The 25,500-nt window shown below is 36.4% G+C and overlaps 4 protein-coding genes across 7 annotated transcripts; 1 reads left to right on the top strand and 3 right to left on the bottom strand.

Moving 5' to 3' along the window:
- tpk2 (thiamin pyrophosphokinase 2) lies at positions 1-6,666 on the top strand. 3 transcript variants are annotated; one of them, XR_009422806.1, is made up of 9 exons: positions 1-214; positions 679-917; positions 1,814-1,877; positions 1,965-2,095; positions 3,209-3,327; positions 3,769-3,901; positions 4,108-4,204; positions 4,324-4,452; positions 5,900-6,666. XR_009422806.1 is itself a non-coding variant. In XM_059504013.1 (9 exons), the coding sequence occupies exons 1-8, from the start codon at positions 151-153 to the stop codon at positions 4,368-4,370; spliced, it is 894 nt and encodes a 297-aa protein (XP_059359996.1). In that variant the 5' UTR covers positions 1-150; the 3' UTR covers positions 4,371-4,379; positions 6,285-6,666. The 3 variants fall into 3 exon arrangements, 2 of the variants coding, with proteins under 2 accessions (XP_059359996.1, XP_059359995.1); XM_059504013.1 differs by having other exon boundaries at positions 4,324-4,379; positions 6,285-6,666; XM_059504012.1 differs by having other exon boundaries at positions 2-214; positions 4,324-4,379; positions 6,263-6,666.
- On the bottom strand, positions 6,360-13,060 carry LOC132097967 (rho-related GTP-binding protein RhoA-A-like). Its single transcript, XM_059504014.1, has 5 exons — positions 12,910-13,060; positions 11,313-11,468; positions 10,212-10,332; positions 8,210-8,340; positions 6,360-8,094 (listed from the first exon to the last, which is right to left on the bottom strand). The coding sequence occupies exons 2-5, from the start codon at positions 11,466-11,468 to the stop codon at positions 7,921-7,923; spliced, it is 582 nt and encodes a 193-aa protein (XP_059359997.1). The 5' UTR covers positions 12,910-13,060; the 3' UTR covers positions 6,360-7,920.
- A 739-nt stretch (positions 13,061-13,799) lies between these two features.
- ndufb11 (NADH:ubiquinone oxidoreductase subunit B11) lies at positions 13,800-15,271 on the bottom strand. Its single transcript, XM_059502865.1, has 3 exons — positions 15,031-15,271; positions 14,679-14,812; positions 13,800-14,019 (listed from the first exon to the last, which is right to left on the bottom strand). The coding sequence occupies exons 1-3, from the start codon at positions 15,220-15,222 to the stop codon at positions 13,890-13,892; spliced, it is 456 nt and encodes a 151-aa protein (XP_059358848.1). The 5' UTR covers positions 15,223-15,271; the 3' UTR covers positions 13,800-13,889.
- Positions 15,272-16,121: 850 nt separating this feature from the next.
- Positions 16,122-24,910, bottom strand: def6a (DEF6 guanine nucleotide exchange factor a). 2 transcript variants are annotated; one of them, XM_059504010.1, is made up of 11 exons: positions 24,557-24,910; positions 23,207-23,347; positions 22,862-23,041; positions 21,392-21,619; positions 20,708-20,854; positions 20,365-20,473; positions 19,506-19,804; positions 19,109-19,275; positions 18,165-18,363; positions 16,840-16,954; positions 16,122-16,471 (listed from the first exon to the last, which is right to left on the bottom strand). In XM_059504010.1, exons 1-11 carry the CDS (start codon positions 24,650-24,652, stop codon positions 16,287-16,289), a joined length of 1,866 nt encoding a protein of 621 aa, XP_059359993.1. In that variant the 5' UTR covers positions 24,653-24,910; the 3' UTR covers positions 16,122-16,286. The 2 variants fall into 2 exon arrangements, with proteins under 2 accessions (XP_059359993.1, XP_059359994.1); XM_059504011.1 differs by having other exon boundaries at positions 16,864-16,954; positions 24,557-24,907.
- Positions 24,911-25,500: the final 590 nt, after the last annotated feature.

Here is a 25,500-nt window from a genome sequence, read left to right as displayed (position 1 = left end):
ACATAAACAGGAACTGCAACAATGGAGGCGAGCATGAAGCCCGTGGGTGTATGACAGCATGTAAACGGCAAATCAAGCGCAAATCCACCAAAATCATAATGCACGCTTTCTAAACGGACAGTTAAATGTTCTACGTGTGAAATCGAAAGAATGGCTTCGTGGTCGGAGAAAATGCTACAACTGCTGCGTCGAATGAATAACTTCCATTATCCAGGTGGGGAAATATTAAAAGAATCATATGACAGAGTAATCCATATGCATGTGATCCAGCAGGAATGCATGTCATATAAAGGTCAATAAAAGATTACTTGATCCGTAAAAATACATTAAAATTCAACTCATGCTGACAAATGCTTTTTTATTATTATTATGAACATGTTATACAGTGTATAAATTAAAATATTTGTAAAGAGTAAAGATTTATTGATATCCATGACTCACGATTAATTTATTAAAAAGTCAAGAAAACCTAAAAAATAATATTTGTAAATATTGGAAATAATAATTGATGTACACGTGTTACCTTACATTTTTGAAAACCTCTTTGAACTTCTGTGTACTCGCCTGTATTCAAGGAAAACATGTTATTACTTTTTATTTTTTGTTGTTTATCATTGACTAATATAATACGATAATATACATGTAGAATTAATATGCAAATGCATTCTTTTACACCAGGTTCTAGTTTAGAGAGCTGTCTACGTTTTAAGGTGGCTGGTGAACAGGTTGGATGGATTTCCCCAAAAGTAGCAACAATTCTTGGGCGTTTTCCTGCTGTCTTCAGACCATACGGGAGCACTATAACCTTCAGCTCCGGTCTTGACACTTTTGAGAGCAGATCAGTGGCTGTGGATGAGGTCTTGCATGAGCTGAGGAGAGAGGCAACATTCACCTGTCTCATAGGCTGGAGAGATGAGGTAAGACATCTCTGGTACTTGCTAGATAATTGCCCATCTTCATCCTTACTTCTTGAGCAGTTGTGTGTCAGTTCCTTCCAATGTCAAAAATAATGAGCAATGTTTTATTTTTTATTTATTTTTTATTAATGGGGATTATTTGCTCAATGCACATGATTTAAAACAACACATCATGCCATCAATTTGTATTACATAAAAAACCCAGAATAATTCACTACAGGATAATTTTTTAAACTTTGGTGATTTCATACAAAGGGGCCCTCATTTATAAAGATGTCCTTAGAATCCTAAATGTGGATGGATGACAATTTTTTGGAAATGGTTCTAAAAACATTTTTTTGAAATGTCCATATGCACAAAATGTTTTCCTAAATGCATACCACTGTATAGACTGCAGTGCTACTTCAGTGTAATTTAGATATATTTTCATTTATATTTGAATTTTTATTTTCCATTTTAATTTTATTTCATAATGTATAAATGTCTACATAGTTTTTATTATTTTTTATTACAGTTTTAGTTAAGTACATAAAGTAAACAGATCAAACTAATGAAAATGAGAAATAATGATTTTTGTATTTTATAATAATATTAATGCATAATGTGATTTGTCTGTTTATCTTTGCATTATAATAAACATGAAATTGGATTGGATTATTTACTTAATTAAAATTGGATTACTTTAATTACTGGTAAAAAATATATAATAAATAATCTACGCATTCCCTTAAGTTATACATACAGACATTTTCATAGCCTTTACTGCAAATTCTAATTTGTTCCTCACTTTTGATATATGACGAACTTCATGGAATTTGGAATCCAATCTGATCATTCATGCAGTTTATAAATAAGTCCTCTGGTTTTTTCATAATTATCGGTGTATTTATTTTTAGCAATATGCTGTGATGCCCAGGTATTGCGACCCTCCGCTGATGTATATGGAGAGAGCAGCTACAAGTATGTTAATGAAATATGAATTTCCTGCTTCTACTTTGTCACAGAGAGTGACCCTTCAAGCTGTTTCTAAATAATGGTCAAACACAGGTCTGTTTGGAGTGAAACGGTACGGCGTCCATATCAATGGCTACACTCGGGATTCAAGTGGCAACCTTAATATGTGGCTGGCACGACGATCTCTGACCAAACAGACATATCCAGGAAGACTTGACAACATGGTAATTTATTAATAAACTAACTAATCAGCTCATAACAACAAGCGACACACTAAACAGGCTGAGTCAACAGTAGGTTGAATCATACTGTTAATTTTAACACTTAAATCTATGACTCCTTCACACTTCACACTCATTTAACTTAACCAGTCATATCTCATGTCGTATCACTTGCCATCAAAACTCTTTGCAATTCAGTACAGTTCAACTTCAGGGATTCATCCAATTATAGTAATGCTACATTTTTACTGCTGCTGTTTAATGACTTAATACATTCAAGTACATACAACATTTTAAACCCTTCTGTACTGTATTCTGCCTTTGTGTGGGGTTTTGGAAGTCTGTTGTTTATGCAAGTTCGGTTTGCACTGTTTTTAATTTTTGCACATTGCATTGCTGTCTTTACCTGTGGGAATTTCCCAACTAAGAATTTAATTGTAATATGATGTACCCTGTATCTATGACAGTAAAAAACGTTGACTTTTGACGAAGTTGGACCATTTAAATACAATTCCGTTCAAACGTTTGGGGACAGTAAGATTTGTTTTAATTAATACTTTTATTTAGTAAGTATTAAACTATTTAAAGACATTTATAAATGTATAAAAAATGTATCATGACTTCTACAAATATGTTGAGCAGCACAACTGTTTTCAACATTGAGAATGTAAAAAAAAAAAAAAAAAAAAACATCTTGTGGAGCAAATTAGAATATTTGAGTGATTTAAGATCAAGGACACTGAAGACTGGAGTAATGCCTGCAGAAAATTCAGGCTTACCAACGCAGTAATAAATTACATTTTAAAATATATTAAAATGGAAAACAGTTATTTTAAATTGTAAAAATATTTCACTATTTTTTACAAGATTTTAATCAAATAAATGCAGTCTTGTTGAAGATCAAGATTTTTTTTATAAAGCCAATCCCAAACTTTTGAACAGTAGTGGATAAAATAATTTATATAAATATACAGAGTAATAAATTGTGTATATCTGCTATAAATTAGTACATTTTGTTTTTAAAGATGACCTCAGAGCTAACAAACACTTACTAAAAACCACAAATCTCCAATTGTGATGCAATGGGGTCTTTAAAGGATTTGATTTATCACTCAGGCGGCTGGAGGACTGGCAGCAGGCTGTAGTGTAAGGCATACCATGGTAAAAGAGTGTGAAGAGGAGGCCTGTATCCCTCCAGGCCTGGCAGAGCAAGCACGTCCTGTGGGAACCGTGAGGTGCTTAATCACTTTTTTAAATTATTATTGTTTCTATACCACTATTTAGGTTAGGTCATTAAAGATAGTTTACAAGGCACAAAAGAAATTGTTAAATGCTGAATTTTAAGATTAAAGATGCATGTTACAGTTTTTTTTTCTGTTCAAAACCTTTCCAAAATACAAGGGTAGATATAAACTCTCTCAACTCTCCTGCAAGAGAGACTGATTAATACAGCAGAAATGCCAGAAATAGCTTCCAACTGGCAGGGTTTCCAGAGAAACATTCAGTGTGCACAAATGAAGATGACCAGAACTCAAGTTTTATACAGACTCAAAGACATGAATGCCTGTCACAGGAATCATTTCTGCCTGGAAACAGTTTACTATGTTTAGCTAAATTGAAATGAGTTCTGCGATCTTCAATGTCCAATTGATGCCTCCCTCTTGTCTTCTCTGTAGCTACACCTACGAAGATGACGAAGGAATATTTCCTGAGTGTCAGTTTGTCTTTGATTTAGAGCTGCCTCTCAATTTTCAGCCTCACATTGGAGACGGAGAAGTGCAAGCATTTTACTACTATCCAATAGAGAAGGTGAAGGCATCCCATTGATTTTAGGTTTGAATGCTATGTGATGTGTTTTATATAAGGATAGGTGTGATATGCAGAAAAAAATTGTGTTTTAGCAATAAAAATGGTTACTTTTCTCTCAGGCAGCTTTCTAAAATATGTGCAATGTCCTAGAATAAGGGGTGACACATCTTACCCCCATTCTCCTATTTGTCATTTGTTGATTTCAGGTGAAAGATCTCCTGGTCAGTGAGGAGTTCAAGCCAAACTGTGCAATGGTGGTTCTGGACTTCCTCATCAGGCATGCCATTATTGAGCCAGACTCAGGTTTGTTACACACTGGAGGTCAGATGTTAGAATTTGAGATTAGAACTTGATGGCATTTACTTTTAAATGGGAAGTTTAACAAGAGAAAGGCTGTGACTTATGTTTTTCTTTCATTTCAGAGCCCTATTATCACGAATTTGTGGCTGGATTGCACAGATCACTGTAAAAACTGACTGTCGGTGTTAAAGGGTTACTTTACCCAAAAATAAAAATTAGCCCTTAGATTACTCACCCTTAAGTCATCTTAGGTGCAGTGTTGGGGGTAACAAGTTACAAAGTAACGGATTACAGTAACTATATTACTTTTTGGGGTAACGAAGTAAAGTAACGCATTACACTAATAATATTGGTAACTAAACTACTTTACTAGACTATAGGAACGCGCTTTCCTGCGTTACACATGCCGTGTTTGCCTGTGTGTAAAGTTCTGGCTGGGGTTTCCCGATAACGATTGATCTTAGCGCTTAACCCTCAAAGACTCATTATGGATATTCAGAGGCGCCGTAGTGTATGTGATTACGTCATCGCATTTTGACAACATTGATTCGTCAGAAGAAACCAATGCTTTTGTTCCTCTGAGCCAAACAGAAATGATTGTTGATGCTTAGTCCCACCCCCGTGCGCAGATTGGTTCAAACTCTCCCATATTAAACCAATAAGTAGTCTTTTGAACTACTACTTAACATAGCCTATTGCTTTGGAAAATGAACGAAAACAAAGTGAAAGTAAAGTCTGTCATGATTGCATGAATACAAACACACAATAACACATTTGCATGAGAAAACTCAGAAAAAGCACAAAAAACACTCGACAGAGTACTTTGACATAAAACAAAACAAAAACAAGGATGAAACACATCTGATAAAGCACTGGGATTTATGTCTTGGGTCGTTAGGCGATGTCCCAGTAAAATCGATTCTGACACAGATTACAGCCAACGAATCGATCATTTATAATATGTATATTATGTATACTAAGTAAATCATTATATAATTATACAGTTCATAAAGATAGTTGCACTATTTTTTTCTGTTGCACTCTGAATATTTCTCACTCATTTTGTGTGTAGTTTATGAATCATTTGCACTGTTATTGCACTGTATTGTTGAAGACAATTTGTGCAATTGTTTTTACTATATGCTGCATAGTTTGTGTTTATTGTTCATACTCAGAATGAAAATATATTTCTCAGAAGAAGAAAAAAGAAATGCAATTTATCTTTCAAATAAAATCTAAATTTTTGTTTTATGCCTTCATTTGATAACCAGAAAAATGTAAATACACAACAGAATTTCTGAGGGGAAAAAAACATTTCATAAGGCTATTTTAAGAAAAAAATAATAAATGAAGTTGTTTTTATGCATTTGAATAATTACACATGCTAAAAAAAAAAAAAAACATATGGTGAAGAAAAAATAAAACATTTCATAGGGCCCTGAACATTTAATTTTTGTTAAACTTTTAATAAATTGCTGTGAAAATGTATGCGTTATGAATTAAATGAATTAGACATGCTTTTTGATGAATACAATTAAATGTAACCATTAAAAAGGAGTTGAGAAAAATAAAAAGTAAAGTAATAAGTAGTTAAGTTTCTTTTCAAATGCAGTAACTAGTAAAGTAATCTCATTACAATTTACAGAAGTAACTAGTAACTAATTACATTTTTTGAGTAACTACCCCAACACTGCTTAGGTGTATATGACTATCTTCTTTCAGACGAATCCAGTCTGAGTTATATTAAAAATAGTTTTTGATCTTCTAAGCTGTTTAATGGCACTCAACGGGTGTTGCAGTGCATCAGTCCAAAAGAAGTTAAATAAAAAGCGCCCATCCATATAAAAACTGTCTCACACGGCTCCGGGGGGTGAAAAAAGGCCTCCTGTAGCAAATCGATGCGTTTTTATAAGAATAATATCCATATTCAAAATATGATTTTGAGGGTGAGTAATTTATGGGATCATTTGCATTTTTGGGTGTCCTTTGAGACTTCTGTCGACCTGCAACAGTTTGGTATTTTAGTTATCTACCTCCGCTTTTAACTCCTAACATCGCCAGCATGTGTACTTGTTTACTGGAGACCACATCTGGCCGATGAAGACATTTTACGGCAACATAACCCGAGAAGAGACACAGAATAATGACCCAAGCAAAGTTACCCTATAAGAATTTATTTTTTCAATATATTTCAAATGAGACTGTGGAAATCCAAAGATGCACTGGTATACAAAAGATAATTGATGCATCAAAGGCTCTTTTTTTCTTACAATGAAATGCAGAATCTCATCTAAGAAATGACTTGCATTTAATAATATGGCATTAAACAGCTCTCTCAAAATCACATTTTCGCTACCGTTTTCCTTTCTTTTAAAACTTTTAAATTCTACGATACTAGAATTTGTAAAATACGCAAAAACGATATTGTATAAGCCAGTAGAATTTCACAAAAAAACGAAAAACAATACAGTACAGGAGAAAAAGAGGGGAATAATGAAAAGAAAACAAACAGAGTGACAGAGTGAAAAATGGGAGTTTTTTTTATTTGTACAGTGAGATAAAGAAATCTCACTTGTATTTCCAAACACCAAAAAAAGCCTGTCATGCAGGCAAAGAGCAATATGGGCGAAAATAATGTTACTGTCACCTTTTATAAAACTAATATATATATTGCCAAAAAAAATGAACAGTGTCTGACAGTCAACATACAGAGCTGTGGTTTTGGTTTGAACTCCACAAGGGCTGATCAACCCAAAAGTTTTTGACTTTTTTTTGTAATTACAATACATGAGCAAGCACATAAAATACTCACAAAAAAGGTAAATTAGTATGATCATTGCTTAATGCATCTCACTTTAAATTTTATAGGCAAATGGCAAAAAAAGCAGAAGATGTATTTAAATCTTATTGGATTAAAGAATTGTAAGACTACCACTACTTTCAGCTATTTTAAAACAGTGACAAAACTGCCAATTTTGCGACAGGACAGGAGGGCACAGGGGAACCAGTTGTGTTAACCAGCAGTATTAGCATGTTAACATAAGAAAAAATACCTTTTTGAATATCATAGTATGAAGGACAGGTGTGAATGTATTACATAAGATGGCACCTTGGAGCTTTATAAAGGGGATCACGGGAGTCAATGTCTTGATCCGAAAAACACCTCCCTGCTTGACATGTAGCATACATGATGTAGAGTACTAACTAATGCTTTTTACACCCTGACTAATGCACTTTGTGCCAAAAAAAGGAATCTTTTTAGACCAAGTCGTTTGTTTCTGTTTTTGATAACAGTGCTGACCTTCTAAGCAGAAGATGTGGTATGGGCCAAAGAATACATCGCATATAATCCCACCCCAAAAGCAATCAGTGATTGTGAGCCACTGTGAAACCACATCAGTCTTTACCCTACATATTCACTATCCTTAGACTTCTGATCAGTCTAAAGGCTTAAGGTCAACTAATCTTGATTTAAAGAGGACTGATGGCCAAAAAAATGCTTAAGTCCCTTTTTGCCGGTGCAGTTGTCCCTACAATCAATCTTCTGTAGTTTCCTTTGGCCTGGATTGAAAATGACCCTCCCTGACCCCCGAGTACATATTTAACACTAGGGGCGTTGCTTCCCTCTATTTGCAAACTTATATAGCTCTTTCATTTTCCTTGGCCTAGTCTGGTTACCCCTTTCCCTCCCTCGTTCTTTTCTTTTGCTCTCTCGTTCTCTATATCAAAACGCAGGGATTCTTCTTGCCACGTTTTTTGGCTTGGAGCGCCGCTCTTGTGGCCATTTCGAACACTTCCCTCACGCCGTCCTTAGTTTTAGCTGAACACTCAAGGTAGCCGAAGGCATTGATGCGATTAGCCATGTCTCGCCCTTCCTCTGGTTTAACTGGTTCCTGTTCAAGGGAGAAAGCATTGACGGGTGCATTAGTACATTATAACATAACTTATGTTATTTCCATACAAATAGAGTAACTGTTTTATAAAGAGAGAAAGTGTTAGCCCACACACCTGTTTCATCTTCTGTAGCTCCCGTCGAGTGTGATCATCATTCCGTAAATCTTTTTTATTACCCACCAGAATTATTGGCACATTTGGACAGAAATGTTTTACCTCCGGTGTCCATTTTTCTGGAATATTCTCTGTGTGAAAAGAGTATGGTTTTCAATAGGGTAACCACAGGAATGTGCTCTTAGAGTATAAAATACTAGAGTTGTTCCGATTCCGATACTAGTATCGGAAATATCTCCGATACCACAACAAATTCTGGCATCGGCGAGTACATGAACCCATATACCGATCCGATACCATTTTCAAGACCTAGTTATGAACGCTAGCTTTGCCTAACCGCTGCACGGTTCTTCTTCGCTGCTCAGAATGCATTGCAAACACAGGACGATGTGCTGTAATGCCACAAGCAACCCCTGTTTAGAGCAGCGAAGAAGAAATGAAAACGCGTTAGCAGCACTGATCTATATATGACTGGATCGCTCATCGCGTTCTAAACTGCCAACAGACAGTGAAGCCGCTTCTATATTACAGATCAGTGGTTAGCAGTATGTCCGCTGTTTAGCAGTATTTCAGACTGGACCAACCAGACAGTAAAACGGCGACTAGGGATGCCACAAGTACTGGCACTTCACTACCAAGACGGTGCTGAAAATTTTAAAATGTGATGATACCAGCGTCTCTGTAGAACCGGTAGTAAGTTTGAGTATATTCGTTACCCGCAGCTGCGTTCAGTCGCTTCCGTGTTAGTCTAAGCGCAGGGCTCCAGACTGTAGCCGAATATATATACTAGTGTCTGTGAATAGTAAACTGCAAAATACTATTTAAATATTACTCCTGCAAAGTCTACATCTCTGTGGGAGACGGGCGCAGATGCACGGGAGCTCGCTGTTTTGTGGCCTCTGCCGTGTGTCACTATATGAGGACATGAACGCATAAACCGTCACTTCATGAGAATTTAACGTTTCATTTGAGAAAACTGTCATATCATAAACACAGACACTCAAAGATCTTCATGGCGAGTAAATTGACAATATATTAAGCTACTGTTGTAGCCTACAGTAGATTTAGCTACGTCTCTATGTAGTAATAATACGTCTCTGGAAGTCGTGGCCTGGTGGTTAGAGAATCGGACTCCCAATCGAAGGGTTGTGGGTTCGAGTCCCGGGCCGGCAGGAATTGTGGGTGGGGGGAGTGCATGTACAGTTCTCTCACCACCCTCAATACCACGACTGAGGTGCCCTTGAGCAAGGCACCGAACCCCCAACTGCTCCCCGGGCGCCGCAGCATAAATGGCTGCCCACTGCTCCGGGTGTGTGCTCACAGTGTGTGTGTGTGTTCACTGCTCTGTGTGTGTGTGCACTTTGGATGGGTTAAATGCAGAGCACAAATTCTGAGTATGGGTCACCATACTTGGCCGAATGTCACTTCACTTCTTCACTTCTTCTATTAATAATAATAATTATGCCTAGACGGTTGCTTGTTTTTTACTTGTTTTGTTGTAAAGAGTTGTTGTAAAGAATTTTTTATATTCCTAGACTTATTTGTTGCAGTTTTTTATACACTAATATTGTAAAACTAAAATACTAAAATACCTTTTTTAGTTTGCGGTGTTAGATTTTTGGCTGCATTTGAAGTTCTTTTTCGCTTAAGAAATTAAATAATATTACTGTCAAATTCATGTCAGATAATAAAAATACTGTAATAAATACAGTAGTTAACCATGTATTTGTTCATGTTTTATCAAGGGATAAGTCTGGAGCACACCATAAAATAATTCTAGAAATTTACACAGGGCTAGTAGTATATACAGCTGTATATACAGATACACAACCAGGTATCGGATCAGTACTCGGTATCGGCCGATACCCTGAGCCCAGGTATCGGAATCGGTATCGGGAAGAGAAAAAGGGTATCGGAACATCTCTATAAAATACTCAACTGATATTAAGCCGAAATGTAATTCATATAAAAGACTGGATACACCAGAAAAAGATGATCTCACCCAAACTGTCAGGACTGTCTATGGAAAAGCACATGAGGATGACATCAGTATCTGGGTAGGACAGGGGCCTCAGTCTGTCATAGTCCTCTTGTCCAGCTGTATCCCACAGAGCCAGTTCCACCTGCCAACAAATGGTTCAAAATTATATTATCATAAACAGTGATTGAACAAATGAACTTGAGCTGTCTGGACTCCACATGTTTGTGTAAAGTCTCATTTTACATTTTGTGCCACAAATTTGAATAATGCCAAATTCATACAAATATTATTCACAAAAATACATGCAGTTGTTATAGTTAACTACCATTCATAAGTTTGTAAGATTTATTTTTTAAGAAATTAATATTTTATTCCGCAAAGATGCATTTATGTGGTCAGAAGCAACAGTTAAGACATTTATAATGTTATAATAGATTGCTGTTTCAAGTAAATGCTGTTATATTTATCAAAGAATCCTGAAAAGATTTATCACAGCACAACTGTTTTTAATATTGATAATAATAAGAAATGTTTGAGCAGCAAATCAGCATATAAGAATGATTTTTAAAGGATCATGTGACACTGAAGACTGGAGTAATGATGAAAATTCAGCTTTGCCATCACAGGAATAAAATACGAATGTATATAAAAACAGTTTTTAAAATGTAATACTATTTTGCAATATTACTTCATTTTTCAATCAAATATATACACAGCCTTGGTAAACATAAAAGACTTCTTTCAAAAACATTTAAAAATCTTACAGACCAAAAGATTTTGAATGGTAGTGTATGATGACTATTGTATATTTGAACTATATTTCTATAATGTGTTCATATAAATACACATATTATTATGATTTTAATGAATCATTTCACAGATGCACACAATGTTTTTCAACACAAGCAAAAAGACAATCACTCACTGTTGACCCAAAATAAACCCCATTCATTATAAATGAACTCTACATAAAAATGCACAAATTATAATACAGGAAGAACACTATCAAGAAGTTAATGAACAATCTGAGGAAGTTAGGCTACTTGTTTCAAATTGCTATGGAAGAGACACATGAATGCTGTAATAGACCAGTGGTGATTCTGGTTTTGATGACAATCTTACCTGTTTGCTGTCCACCTCAATATCAGCAACATAGTTCTCGAACACGGTGGGTACGTAGACCTCAGGAAACTGGTCCTTACTGAAAACGATGAGTAAACACGTCTTTCCACATGCTCCATCCCCAACGATTACAAGCTTCTTACGAATTGCAGCCATCTGTCACACAAAATGAATTGGAATTGGCAACCATTTTTATTACATAAATCAAACCTTTTTAATAAATAGAGAACTGTTTGTGTATGCCTGTTTCATGTGGAAGAGCCATTCTGAGGTGGAAGTACTCCAGACATTCTTCAAAAAAAAATATGTAAACCAGGCACACAGCAGTATTATTTAACTATCTATATCTATACTGTCATTATTCTGACATATCAGTGTTTGTACAGAGTTCTAAAGTAACTGAAAAACATACCAGGAACTAATTCTATGACAAATTGTCTTGATCAAATCGGATTCAGAAATATTACAAATTCTCAAAAACAGTATTAAAATCAAATATAATAATCTCTTATCTAAAAACGTATGTTGTCATAAACCAACGAAATTAAGAGCTTTAGAGTCTGGAGTGGACCCGTGTGCACTATTTAAAGTCTCCTATGTTACATATAAGTGAAAAGCTTGTGTTGTGAGCACATATAATTCAGCTAATGCCTTTTCATATCAGTTTCATTGGGCTCATTAGGAATAACAGGGGTCTATGGTGCTGTTCCCTGCGAACCAACTTGATTGCTTTTAGTTAGAAACAAGTAATTTATCCAAGGTCTTTTCCGTCATATATTTAAAAATAAAACAACAAGTGGACTCATTAGGGTTCCTTCCCCCATGTCTACATTCATATTTCAGCCATTTTAATGATCTGTACACTGGGTTCTTATGTCATTATAGCACTGCAGTATCAACCCCTCCTCACACACACACACACACCTCCCAGCTGATGTCACAACACACCGCACCTTACTCAGTTCACTTATCAACAACGGCAAAACACACATGAAAGCATTACACATACATCTGGACTCACGGTGAGACAGCTGACTGCAGTCAGGTCAAAATAGTGTCGCTCAAGTGACCTTTTACAGTTTAACAATGAGGCAACCATTGATTCAACGAGAGTGAAGGCTTAATGATACATACAATAGCCGTTTAAAGGGCTGAGTGTTACATTGCAGACAAAAATTACAGATGGTGATTATAACAGTCGCGTATCCGCGCCGAACTGGGTCAGTACATGGTTTACTCCCTATGCTAACTGGGACGCCTCATCTCACGCCCTAATAACTGTAAAATTAACCACGTTTGGATTAGATTCGACTGGCTCCACAGACCAATTCTAGTATTAAACTTTCCAGACATGTTACAGTCGCGATTATCGGAGTTTAATGCAATTATGAACTCGTGCTCGGAATCTTGTTCCTCCGTTTCCGTCATCATCACACTTAGCCGTTTAGCACTGAGCTAGCCGCATATAAAAGGCATATTTTATCTCACTGGAGCGGTTTTAAAAAATGCTAATCTGTTGTATTGGCTCTAACCCGTATGTAAAATTATCAAACATATCGATTGTAAATACCAAAGGTGTTTTTGTATGAGTATTTACCGTTTTTGTTTCAGACGTCCTCGCTTTCTTTATCTTTTCCTGTACGACCCCAAAGCCCCGCCCCGCAAACGGTGCCACGCCGCTAAGACACGCCCACTCTTGTCTTTTCCACCAATCAGAGGCAGAGACGCTGGAGTGACGTCCAAAAGAAGGAGAACAGTAACATGCTTCTTAATTGAAATAGACTTTCTTCTCATATCTCTTAATTTTAAAGAACAATAAAAGAGAAGACTATATAAAATGAGTCCTAAAACAGAGCAAGGAATGTTTGGAGATAATATTGATGGGGTTCAAGTTACTTCAATATACTACATATTTCCCCTTCCTTTGTTTCCTGCTCTTTCATGTTCCACTGAAGGTGTACAGTATTTCTGTTTCTTTAATTACAAATTCTGAACTACTGATATATGTGGCTTCTTCAGAAAAACAACACAATGCATTAAATGTTGTTCTGTTTTTGTTTAAAGACATCACTGACCATTTTAGTTTCTTATGAAAATAGCCTAAAGATATCGATAAATATAATAATAATAATAATAAAAAAATAGTGTTGTATGTCATTTTGAAACATACTCTCTTTAAATTCTGCATTTTCACAATCCTCTTCAAAACATAACTTTTTCGTAATTTTAGCCGAGGTAGGATACATACCATTTAAAAATATATATACTGTATATGCCCAACATTATATTGCACCACAAACCAGCTACTTTCAGTTGTTGTAAAGCATAGAAATACTTGGGCCTTGTCTGTAATTCTTAACCATGTTAATAGTGCATCATTAAAATAAGAAAATTTGATAGGTTTAAGTTAAGATAAGTTTGCAAACAAAAAGCTAATTCTACAGGATGATGCTTTTTCAAGTATTAGTTAAAAATACCACAAAGCACTATATTATAACATTTTTATTACATCATAGTCAAAGGGAGACAAATGTACAACGAAACAAATTAACAGGATAATTATTGACAGAATGTTGTCTATTCCTCTCCAGAGGATGGCAGAACAATCGTGCTGGGATCGTAATAATTGTCAGTCATGAGGGGAAGACCCTCGGTTTCTCTCTGTTTGATCAACCTTTCAGCTTCCCGGCGAGCCCACTGCCTCATACTGGAAGAGAAAAACATGATAGAGACGGAGAATATGGACATTAGATTTAAGAAAATTGCAAATCATTCCTTCAGATTAAATGAAACAACGGACAATGCACACTTGGAGACCAATGCATTGAAGCAAACCATTAATTAGCCAATTAATGTAGGTCAAGATACAAATAGCTTTAAATTACAATGATATATAAGCAGCAAATTCACCCTCCATATTGCACTTTTTAATAGCTAAATGCTTTTTTCCAAGCTTCAAATTTGAGATGCAGGTCTTAAAATCAATATAAACCCTTACACGTTTTTTGGGGACCTCATCTTATGCCTGTTTTTTTTTGGTTGTTGTTTTTTAAACTATTGAACAATTACAGCAAAAAAGTCTTCAAGAATATCATAATGCTCTTTTTCAAACATTCAAACAGACAATAATCAATATAGATATTATCTGTCCTCAAAACTCTTCCCAAATATCTAGATTATGAATAATAAATTCAAAAACGTTTCAATTGAAATAATGTGCAAAATATAATTGCATAGTAGTGAAGTAGTAAGAGCTTCACAAATGAGTTATACATTTCATGGTTCACTCATGACTTATAAAAACATGTATTAAGGATATTAGATTCTAAATGGGTCAATCACTGGATTCTGTTCAAAATTACTTACCCATGATCTGGTAAATAGTGGATGAAAGTCCCTCCAACAACAATGGCCACAGAAATGCCAAAGAAAAATGCCAACCTCATGTTCCATTCATCAACAAAAGAGTCATAATGATGGAAGCCATGGAAATCTGGATTCTGAACAAGATAACACAAACATCACTGCAGTAATAGAAACATAGCAGGCACAGCTTTGCAATATACAATACCATGCATAAAATAAATAAAAAATGGAGTTGGATCACACAGTGCACAATGTAAACATACCTGTCAAAGCACGTCAAACTTCAGTTTAGAAGCCTCTGCTAATTACTTTGCGTGCATCATACACATGCGTTTGTAGGCTCCTAACTTACCTTCTCAAACGGGCTGACCTCTGCGTGTCCATGACTGTCCTGAGCAGCGGGAGACACGGGCTGCAGATCAGACGCCACCGCCGCTCCAGACGCCCTGGAGCTCGGCGTCTGCGAGACACAGCGGCTCCCGAGAGCCGAGCTTAACCGAACCCGAGACAGGGTGGGCCAGATCCGGCTCAGGCGTGAAGCCATTTTCCCCGATTCTCTGTACACAAACGCTCTTTCGAGACAGCCCCTCTTCCAGGTTTCCCCTCTTCATTTTCCGGGTTAAAATGAAGTTTTCTGCGATAATTAGCGCCACCCGGTGTCGCGGATGTATTATAACCCAGAAACCGCCAGTTGTAGGAACCATTGCCAAACAGCAGGTGCCTCCGTTTCGATTTCTAATGTTTACAAATCTAATTTTTTATACCTTAACAAACCCATGAGTGCAATTTTCAATATACATTTTTTTTAAATTGGACATTTATGTCATATTATCTGTACTAGTTATCTGCATAGTATACCAGTTTTCTGTACTTTTCAGATTATTTCTGTATAAGCTCTTCTGTTTTTCTTCATATAGATTGATATTCTGAGTACCAGACGTATATGTAAAAAAACTAAAAAAAAAAAAAAAAAGGTGTTAAATTTCCTGTGTGCTTAAGCACTCACTTAAGCAGCCTCAAAATGTGCATAAAAATGCTTTTAAAGATGTACTTTGGGGATTAGCTGATACACTATGATTTTAAGCATAAATGTATCTCTAAAGGTACATGTTTGTGATGTCAGTTGTCTTCCTGGATTTGTTATCTGACTGCAGAAGCAGGAAGTTTCAAAACCGCAGGCGCATCAGCTCTTCAACATGTTCCTCCCTCACAAGAAATCCAGTTTACACGCATGAACTTTTGCAAATCTCTTTTTTATATCTCGCATAAAAAAAATACGCATGAACACACTCCAGTGCACCATCAGATCCTTTTTGAATTCACCACTATAATATATCTTGAAAAAATGCTGAATATTTAATCATTGTACATTTAGTCTACATAAGTTTTTGAGTAACTTAGGAGTACAATACAACTACAGTACAATACTTTTCAAACAGTGTGAAGTGTACAAAAAAATATTTAATAACAAGCTATTAACAAACACTGACAATATTAAAAAGTATCCTTTTTTAACGGCATGAGGTCTTGGCATCTAGCAAAAATAACCTTCCTTCATTCAAATCAGTCTTGAAATTGAGGAAGAGAGATTTTATTTTTCTTCTGAGGTTAAGGTATTTCCATATCTCCATTTGTAGACAAACGCTTGTCAGATTCACACCCTCCTCTGCTTTCCATGTTTTCTTTGCTTTCCTCATCCTGCTCATCTGATTTCTGCCTCGAACGTAGTCCTGAATCCTTCTGCGAAGGGATGCGAAAGCTGGAAAAAGATCCGCTTCCTGAGGGCCGTTTTTCTAGATGATGCAAGCAAATAAAAAGAAGGAAGTTAGAGGGCGTGTATTTATTGTGAAAATGGAAAAAGAACGGTGAATTATCTTAAAAGAGCTGTCTTAAGGGAATGAGGTTGTGCTTTTTTTTTCTCTGAAACCACAGTTAAAACAGACCTAGATTGCATGTCACTCACACTCTTTGCATTAACCTCTTACTCAGCCTATGCTGAAATGTTAAGTTAAACCAAAGATCTTGATTAAATATATGTTTTAGATGAATCTTCTCAATATCAGCCAAATTCAAACCATGAAGCATAAGAGCCGATGAAGTTATAGTCTTGTTAAAGGTTAAGCAGTGTGAATGAGATTGTGTTTTGTGTCTTGAAACTAACCTAACCCTAAAGTAATGTGCATACCTCCTGGTCCAATTGGATGCATTAATCTGTTCATCTGAACATTCCAGTGTTTAACATTGGTGCTGGCCTGACGAAGCTTCCTTTGAGCAGCCTGTCAGAATAAAACAATACAGACTTCTGTCATCATCAGCTAATGTCAATTAACTGAAAATATTACTAATGAATATTACTAATCTTGCAAAAATAAACCACTGTTCAGAAGTTTTGGGTTTGGTAAGATTGTTTAAAGGGTTAGTTCACCCATGAAAATTCCGTCATTAATTACTCACCCTAATGTTGTTCCAAACCAATAAGACCATATATATATATATATATATATATATATATATATATATATATATATATATATATATATATATATAGAGTAATATTGTGACATTGTTAAAAAAAAAAAAAAAAAAAAAAAAAAAAAAAAGGGGTATATATAAAAAGAAATTCATTCATGTAATTACTCCAGTATTCAGTGTCAAATGATCCTCCAGAAAACATTCTAATATGCTGATTTGGTGCTCAATAAACCTTTCTTATTAATATCACAAACAGTTGTGCCGCTTAATTTTTTTGTTATATTTAAAAATATGTTAATGTCGTTACTGTCACTTTTGATCAATTTAATGCATACATTTCTGTTGAATAAAAGTATTAATTTCTTAAACACACAAACAAACACTTGAAAATGACAGTGTAGGTCTTTATCAATAGAAGTATTAATTTCTTCAATAAATATAAAAACAAACACTTTAAAATGGTAGTGTAGGTCTTGCACATAGACTGTATAAAAACATGGACGTAGTGTCCGTGACGTCACCCGTAGACTCCTGAAGTGTGTTTTTGAAGCCTAAAGTGTGTAGAGCGGGCCGTCGCCATCTTGGCAGCGCGTCTCCGCGCGACTCTCCCGGACAATCAAAAATGGGCAAAAAGGCGGGAGCTAGTTGCTGAAGCCACACCCACCTAGCACGACGGCAGTGTCAGCAGCGGCAATCCACCTGTCACTCAAGTGGCTACGCCCTTAATTATGCAGAACTTTAAGTCTTAATATAATTTAAACGGATGAGTTATAAAAAAAATTCACCCCCCTCACAGTTGTCATGAAGGGCAAAATTTGCTATTTAGACCAAAATAATTTTTTGCACCAGGCTGTAAACATGTTTTTTCCTGCTGTAAAGTTGGGCATTTTAACATGGGGAGTCTATGGGACTGACTCTCTTTTGCAGCCAGCCTCAAGCGGCCAGTCGATGAATTGCAGTTTTAGTCACTTCCTTATTAGCCCTTGATAAACCCTTGTTTAGATCAAGACTCACCACCACATCCTGGTCCACTCGGTGGCGATTGGCTCTGACCTCCTCCAGCTGCATCTGTGCCTCCTCCAGAGCTCGAGACTTACTTTCCATTTCCTGTTTGAGCTCTTGTTTCTCCCGCTGGGCACGCTGGATATATTCCTCCTGCTCCTCACGGAGAGACATAAGGGCCTTCATCTTCTCCTCTTCCTCAGCCAGTAGCCTGTAACAGTGAGACAGTAAGCGATCAAGCACAATGCAGGTTAAAATAGCAATAGTGTGCTCAAATTAGGCATGTTTTATTAGCATAATAATTTGAGAAAAATGTTGTGCTTCACTGGATGGAAGAACTTCTGATGTGGCACAAATTTGCTTAATTAATTAATTTTACATTTGTCATGTAATTTCTTTGTCTAAAAAAAAAAATAAATAAAAAAAACCCATAAAACTTTATATTCAGTGTGGTCTCAGATTAAATGTGCACTCAGCTGTATGTTAATATTTAAATTGTTTCTGCTTACAAATGTAATTTTGCATGCATGTACTGTAGAATGAATAGATTTGTAACAGTAGTAGAGTCATATTGTATTTACTGACATAGAAACAGGTTTTATATCTATATATTATACATCATTATTATGCATGTATTAATTTCTCTGGACAAATATATTTATGTTAAAAGTCCATTATTCCTCTGGTAACTTCCGCTTCATTTATTCTAGCATAACCTCATGCAATTTTACATGGGAGAGCTTTTGAAACATTATATTTCCTCCCTGAATAGAATTAAAGTATTTAAGCACCTTGTTTTATGAGACACAACCCAACACGTTTAATAGAAAATGCAAAGAGGACACCAAACAGTCTGCAGATGTGCTACTGAAAAGCCCTGTTATAACATCAGTGTGTTTTTGTGCAATACTTAGCATGGGTGTGTTGCTCAACAGTGTTTGTGTGCTGCTGCTCACCGAGCCTGTGCGTAGCGGAAGGCCTCTTCGTCCTGCCTGGCTTTGATTTCCTGTTGTAACGCCTCCTCCAGCCGCTGCTGCATGGCCTCCAGTTCTTTGATTCGTTTTCTCTGTCTCTCAGCCTCGGCCTCCTTCAGCGCCATCTCAGCCTGCATGCTCGCCCGCGCCTGCACACAACAAAACACACAACAGATATACCTCACACTGACCAATCTTCAGCCGCCTATCAGAAATTCATTCAAAATCCTATTAAATTCCAGTTTAGTTACTGCATTTAAACTAAATTCATATTACGGTAGCAAACAGGATGCAAAATTGCAATTTGTAATTAAATGCAAGGAAGCAAATTTTTTTTAACTTATTTAAAAAGTTCTAAAAAAAAGGATAGATAGATGACCTCTTCAGCCTCTTTGAGCTGGATCTCCAGGGCCTGCTGCAGTTGTTCATGTTGCTGTCGTCTGCGGAGTTCGTCCTGCTCCAGCAGCGCCTGCGCCTGCCTCTGCGCCTCCTTCAGCAGCTCCAGCTCTGCCATCTTCCTCTCGCGCTCCTCCTGCAGGGCTCGCAAGCGCTGCAACTCCTGCTCCTTCGCCTCCCTCCTCTTCTCTCTCTGTTCCCGCTGCTCACGCCGTTTCTGCTTTAGATCCTTATGAAGTGAAGTTTTATCCTCCACTTGCAGCCGGATGGCTGTTTGGATTGCTGATGGAAAAAAAGGAATAATATAAATCCAATTTTCTTTTTTTTTTTTTGGTGTCAATGTATTCCAAGATGTTTTTTAGCCTTTTGCTCTTGTGTTGTGGGTGGTTTCTAGGTAACTGCTTTCAGGCCCAAATCGATTAAAAAAAAAGGCCATCTTCAAGTCTCTATGATAACTGGGGCTTAAGTTTATACGATTTTTTTCACCTGTGTTATTATCCACCAAGTGAAAATACTTAGGTAAGTTTCCCTGTGCAGTTTCATTTTAGAAAGTCTCACAAAACACCTAGTGAGTAAAAAAAAAGTCGACCTTCAAAATATCACAGGTTTCCACTAACAAAGCTGTTTCCAACCCTCAGTGACACATTATATAAAAAAAAAAAAAAAAAAAAAAATTGTTTAACGGTTACACAACAACAATGACCAATTTTAAATATAAAGAAAAGTGTCCTGATGAGCAAGGTGTCTCTTGAAGAAAGGGAAACTAGACGGGAAATAAACTCCCTACAATCTACAGAACACCTGACAAATGATCAAAATACCAAATCATAATGTATGCAGACCTGTAGTCCACTCCTGCCTCTGTTTGGTGTCAGATGCACTGAGTTCATAGGTCTTGCTGAGCGTCTTCAGACAGAACATACACCTCTTCCCATCCCTGTCAGGAAGAACCTTATATACAGAGCAGAGAAACATTTCACACATGGCTCTGTTGATCACAGAAGCAGATCTTCTCTTATGCTGTGTGTTAATGGACAGCCAATAACCAGCTAAAAATGCTAACAAGTTCCTGTGTCTCATGCATTCATGAGGTGGTACTGATATTAAGCCACTATAAAATAATACCAGCTTTTCTTCTAAAAACAACACATGCAAACCACAGACACTTGTACACTTGTTCCCTACCTCTACACAGCAGTTTCCATCGAGCTGAATGTTGCCTTTGCGGTCTTTGCGGTCCTCGCTAGTGAAGTAAATTAAAGTGCTGGGTTTCAGGGTGAACCAACGCTCAATCCAGTTTCTTCTCAACTGACCTTTCTTCCACAGATATCCCTGGTGTCAAGAAGCAAGGATTTTGGAAATAAATAAATCAGATAAACCCACAGACACATAACTGCATTAAGAGTATTTGCTGAAATTTGTTGCTATTTCAATGTGCGCATGTGTCACATTATAATGTTGTCATGTTTAACAGGATCTTTCTCATGCCATATGTGTGTTTAGGGTGTCTGAGTGTCATACTACTGATATTTTATAAGGATACTGAAACTTAATCACATTATTTACCTTTGTTTAGTGTGTCACGCCAACCTTATTTTTCTATGCCCAATTGTTACTCAATACCAGGCCAATAACAGCCAAAACTAACCCAATCATTTTCTGGAGAGTCAAAACCTCCTTTCAGGTGGTTCCTAATCTAAAATAACAACCCACGGGAACAGTATAAAAGTAGCCAAAGTATGGGGGAAAACCGTGGACTTGGCAACACTGCTTGGGGTAATGGTTTAAGAATCCACCATATACAAACTCATATGATTTAAAGGACACAGACACAATTATCAAATAAATAATAATGTAAATAGCTAATACCTCTTTCAACACATCACCAACTATTTCCCGGTACACCTCCTCTATGGCCATACTGATGGTTTCTTTGGCAATGCCCCTCGTTAGTTTCCCAGAATTCATCATCTCCAGAAAGGCCCATACAATGAAGCCATTCTGCTGAACAGAATCTTGGGAAATAAAGTCTTCCAGTTCAACACAGTTCAGCTCAACGCTCATAGCCATGCACAACTTCTTCAGTAAATATTCAACCTGTGAAAAAAAGCATTAATATTTATATATGAGATTGTGCGAAGATAACAGCAGCCATCTGATGCTGCTGCAGATCATTTAACAGCCAGCTTCAAAATACTGTTCAAACAGCACTCGTTTTTATGCTAATCATGCAACTACTATTACTATTTTATGAAACGCCAACATTTATGTTTGTACTCCATTTCTTTCTCCTCTTCTGTGAAACTGTAACAAGTTACATTTTACAAACAGTTGCAAAACAGGGCACAGGAAATCAACCAAGCTGCAAGACAAGAAACACCACAACGGTTGGGAAAACAGACAATTTCAGTAAAGACATATAAAAGAAAAGAGGAAAAAAACGACATTATTTTAACCGTGTACATGCAGTTGCCAAAAATTATATCTAAGAGTCTATAATATTGTAAACAACACTTTGTAAAGGCTTGACCGTAGTATCCAATTAGACAAATCAGTGACAGTGACATCTTTCCAGTGACAGCCACATCGTCGTCGTTTCCTAACAAAAGCAGATGACTGCTAGTTTGAAACACATATGAAAGCGTTTGTGCCATTCACAATGAAAAGCAGACAGGGTACTGAAGAACATGACTTTAGGCTACATGCAGATTTGGCACTATGATTATATCTGAAACTGAAAAACCTCCAGGGCTTTTGATGGTAACCAGTTTCGGTTGAAGAGGAAAAATAGAAATAAGCAAAAATCATACAGCCAATGGTGGTCCTGTGGTTAGCAGCAGGTTTACAGTGTATGATGTGATTTTTTTAGCATTCAAAGAGTCAGGAGAGAGATAAAGGTACAAAACATATTCTAGTTTTAATAGGAATAATATAAAGAACTGTGTGAATCTCAAAAAAATTTCAACTTTTAATCATCTTATCACATTTTAGTAGATGTGTGTGACGTCAGTTCTCCTCAGGATAACCACATGTGAAGTTCATCATAACGAGATGATGATGACAACCAAAAACTGTTGACATATTTTTGTCGTCTTCACTTTGAACAATGTATCTGTTGTTTATCATTTGAAACATAGCTAACTTACTTATCTTTAAGACAGATGGCACTTGGTTTAAAAATGTCCAAAAATCTAATAACGTATACATTTTTAAGTGTGGAATAATATTTGTAGCCACTTTCAGAATAATGCAGCATCTAGTAGTCATAGCAAAAGTGTGGACTGATGGGACTAAGGTTTAAAAAAAATTGATCTAAATGAGACAATGCATGAATCTCACCTCATCAGGGACCATGACCAGAGGATATCTGTCCTCCGAGAGAAATATGAACAGACACCAGAGCCGGAAGGCGTCTTTTCCAGGTAAAATGCACTTTCCCTCTGGTCGATAGTTCTTCTTGGCAGTAAGAGTCCAGCAGAGCTCGTCCACATTCTCTTTGACGAATGTGCCTTCCACCACCTTACAGAGAGGAGTCAAACACTCAACAAAATGATTTCCAGTTTGAGTTATACTGACCAGTAGATATGCATGCACAAAAAACACATGGCCTTACACAGGATGATATATAAAGCCTGTGTCTCCAAACAGAATACATACTGTAAGAGACTAAGAGAGGCTGTGTACCTTGTCCAGGATGTATTTGTTGAGGTAGGGCATGTATCCCTGACTGGACACTGGACCATCGTCATCATCTCTGAAGTGTTCCTCGAGAGCCGCTGGGTCGTGTGGGATACACAGAACTGTGTAAAGATTATGAGACAAGACCTGCAGAGCAATAGCACAAATCTTAAACAATATTATACGCCAAAACTCACATATACACAAAGTATTACATGAGAATTTATAATGCTACGTGTCTCCAAATCTGTTCAGATTAAGAAACAAACTCATCTAGATTTTGAGGGCGAGTAAATTAAATTTTCAAAAGATTTTCATTTTTTGCAGATCCATTTCTTTACGTTTTCCACCAATTCGCAGTTCAGGCCTGAAATTCGATTTTCAGATGCATTAATATTTCATGCATCATTACATCCTTGAAAGCAAGCAGGCCACAGTTAGAGGTCTGCTCTATTTATACACACTCATTCTCTGCTCACACGGAGGTTTGATTTAACCCACAACGACGGGATTAAATATATAAAAATATTTAAAATAACACCAGGCAAAATTTTGAAGCAAACCATTTGCTGATAGACTCACAACAGCAACAGCAACCGCAGGGTTACATTGCATTACTTCTCTAACTTTGCTCAGGAACTTCTCTAAATGATTCTTTAAAAAAGACAGCAGAAGTTGTGGACTAGACAGGAGTAGATCAAAACCATGATGTTTGAATGTACAAAGGGTGTGATCTCACTTCAAACATCCGGTGACCACCGTTCACAAAGCTTAAGATTCAAAGTTGAACAGTTTGAGCCCATTTACAGCTTCAGACCCAAAATGCCCAAGAGTAAGAGATGCTCCGTTACAGCTGGTCAGCTTGAGATATGGACTGGAAAAAACCTAATCATGGTACTGCAGTCTAATATATATGCTATAAGTTTAAGAGATAACCTTTATAAATGCAGAAAAAAATGAAAGAGAAAGAAAATAAGAATTCCCATTAAATTAATGTGACTATGAATGAACAGGTCTCTGTTCAGTCTTATAAATGGGCAATTGTAAAAGAAAACCTGTGACCCAGATATTCAGTAAGCTTTAGACCATGTGGCATAACACACAGGAAACACATCACAAGCAGTTAAACAAGTGCATGGCATCTTTTAAGCATAACACGGAGGAGGAGGAAGAAAAAAGAAGAAAAAAAAAAAACTTATGCATGAGTTGATTACTGATCATTCTTTCGGTCTTCAGATCAAGGAATATTTTAGAGCATGTTAAGACCTTGACATTTGAGAATCATACGGGACCCCAATTTTCAGCCTCCAACATCTGAAAGTTTTATCATAGTGCATAAATGGATTTGCAGCTCACCTTGAGTTGAGACTTGGACACCTTTCCACTCTTCTCCACATCTAGAGCGGTGAAAGCGTACCAAATGGACTTGAGCAGTTCTGAGCGCAAATCCATGACTGCAGCAATTTTACTCTCCGTTTTTTCTTTTTTCACTGCCTTCTCTTTCTCTCACCACCCACACCCACAGCAAAAGTGTGCATCCTCCGACAGGCAAATCACACCCCCTGCTGGGCCAAAACTCAATCAAAAAGCAATAAAGTTCATGTGTTTAGATTTGAAAACAAAACAGAAGGCATCAAAGCAAAAATGGGTATATAAAAGTACTTTCGGAGATCAATTAAGTGTTATCTCACACAGAAATTATTACTCTTGCTGGGGCCAAGTCATGATAAACTTTATAAACATTTTGGAACAAACTCAAGTGATCTGCAAGAGCCAAATCCCTTTTCTAAGTGCATATCTTCGTCTATTTATAAGCTATGAAAGAGGAAGCACCCATTTGGCTTTGTGAAGTAACTAATTCTTAAAAGAAAAAAAAAAGTTATCTAATATATAACACAATCCCCAAATGAAAGCCAACTTCCAAGACTCCTCTTAAATAAATAAACAAAAACTTTCTCTGTGAATATCACAAAACCAGTCAATATATTTGTCAAAAAACAAAACACTGTAATCCATAAATCAAATGAAGCTTACTGAAGACCATTAAAATGTCTTGCATTTTGACATTTTCATGACAGTTTAACATTACCACACATTTACAAATAAATAAATAAACAAACAAACAGATAAATAAATTAGTGATTTGTCAAATGATTAATCACATTCAAAATACATTTTTGTTTACAGAAAGTGTTTGTACTGTGTATATTTACTATGTATGTATAAATGCACATGCATGTATATATATATTTAAGAAAAATTTAATGTTTAGCTATTTAATATAAGTAATATGAATATAC

This window comes from Carassius carassius, chromosome 21, assembly GCF_963082965.1.
Source record: "Carassius carassius chromosome 21, fCarCar2.1, whole genome shotgun sequence".
NCBI classification, from domain to species: Eukaryota; Metazoa; Chordata; class Actinopteri; order Cypriniformes; family Cyprinidae; genus Carassius; species Carassius carassius.
This window is presented reverse-complemented; position numbering and strand designations above follow the sequence as displayed.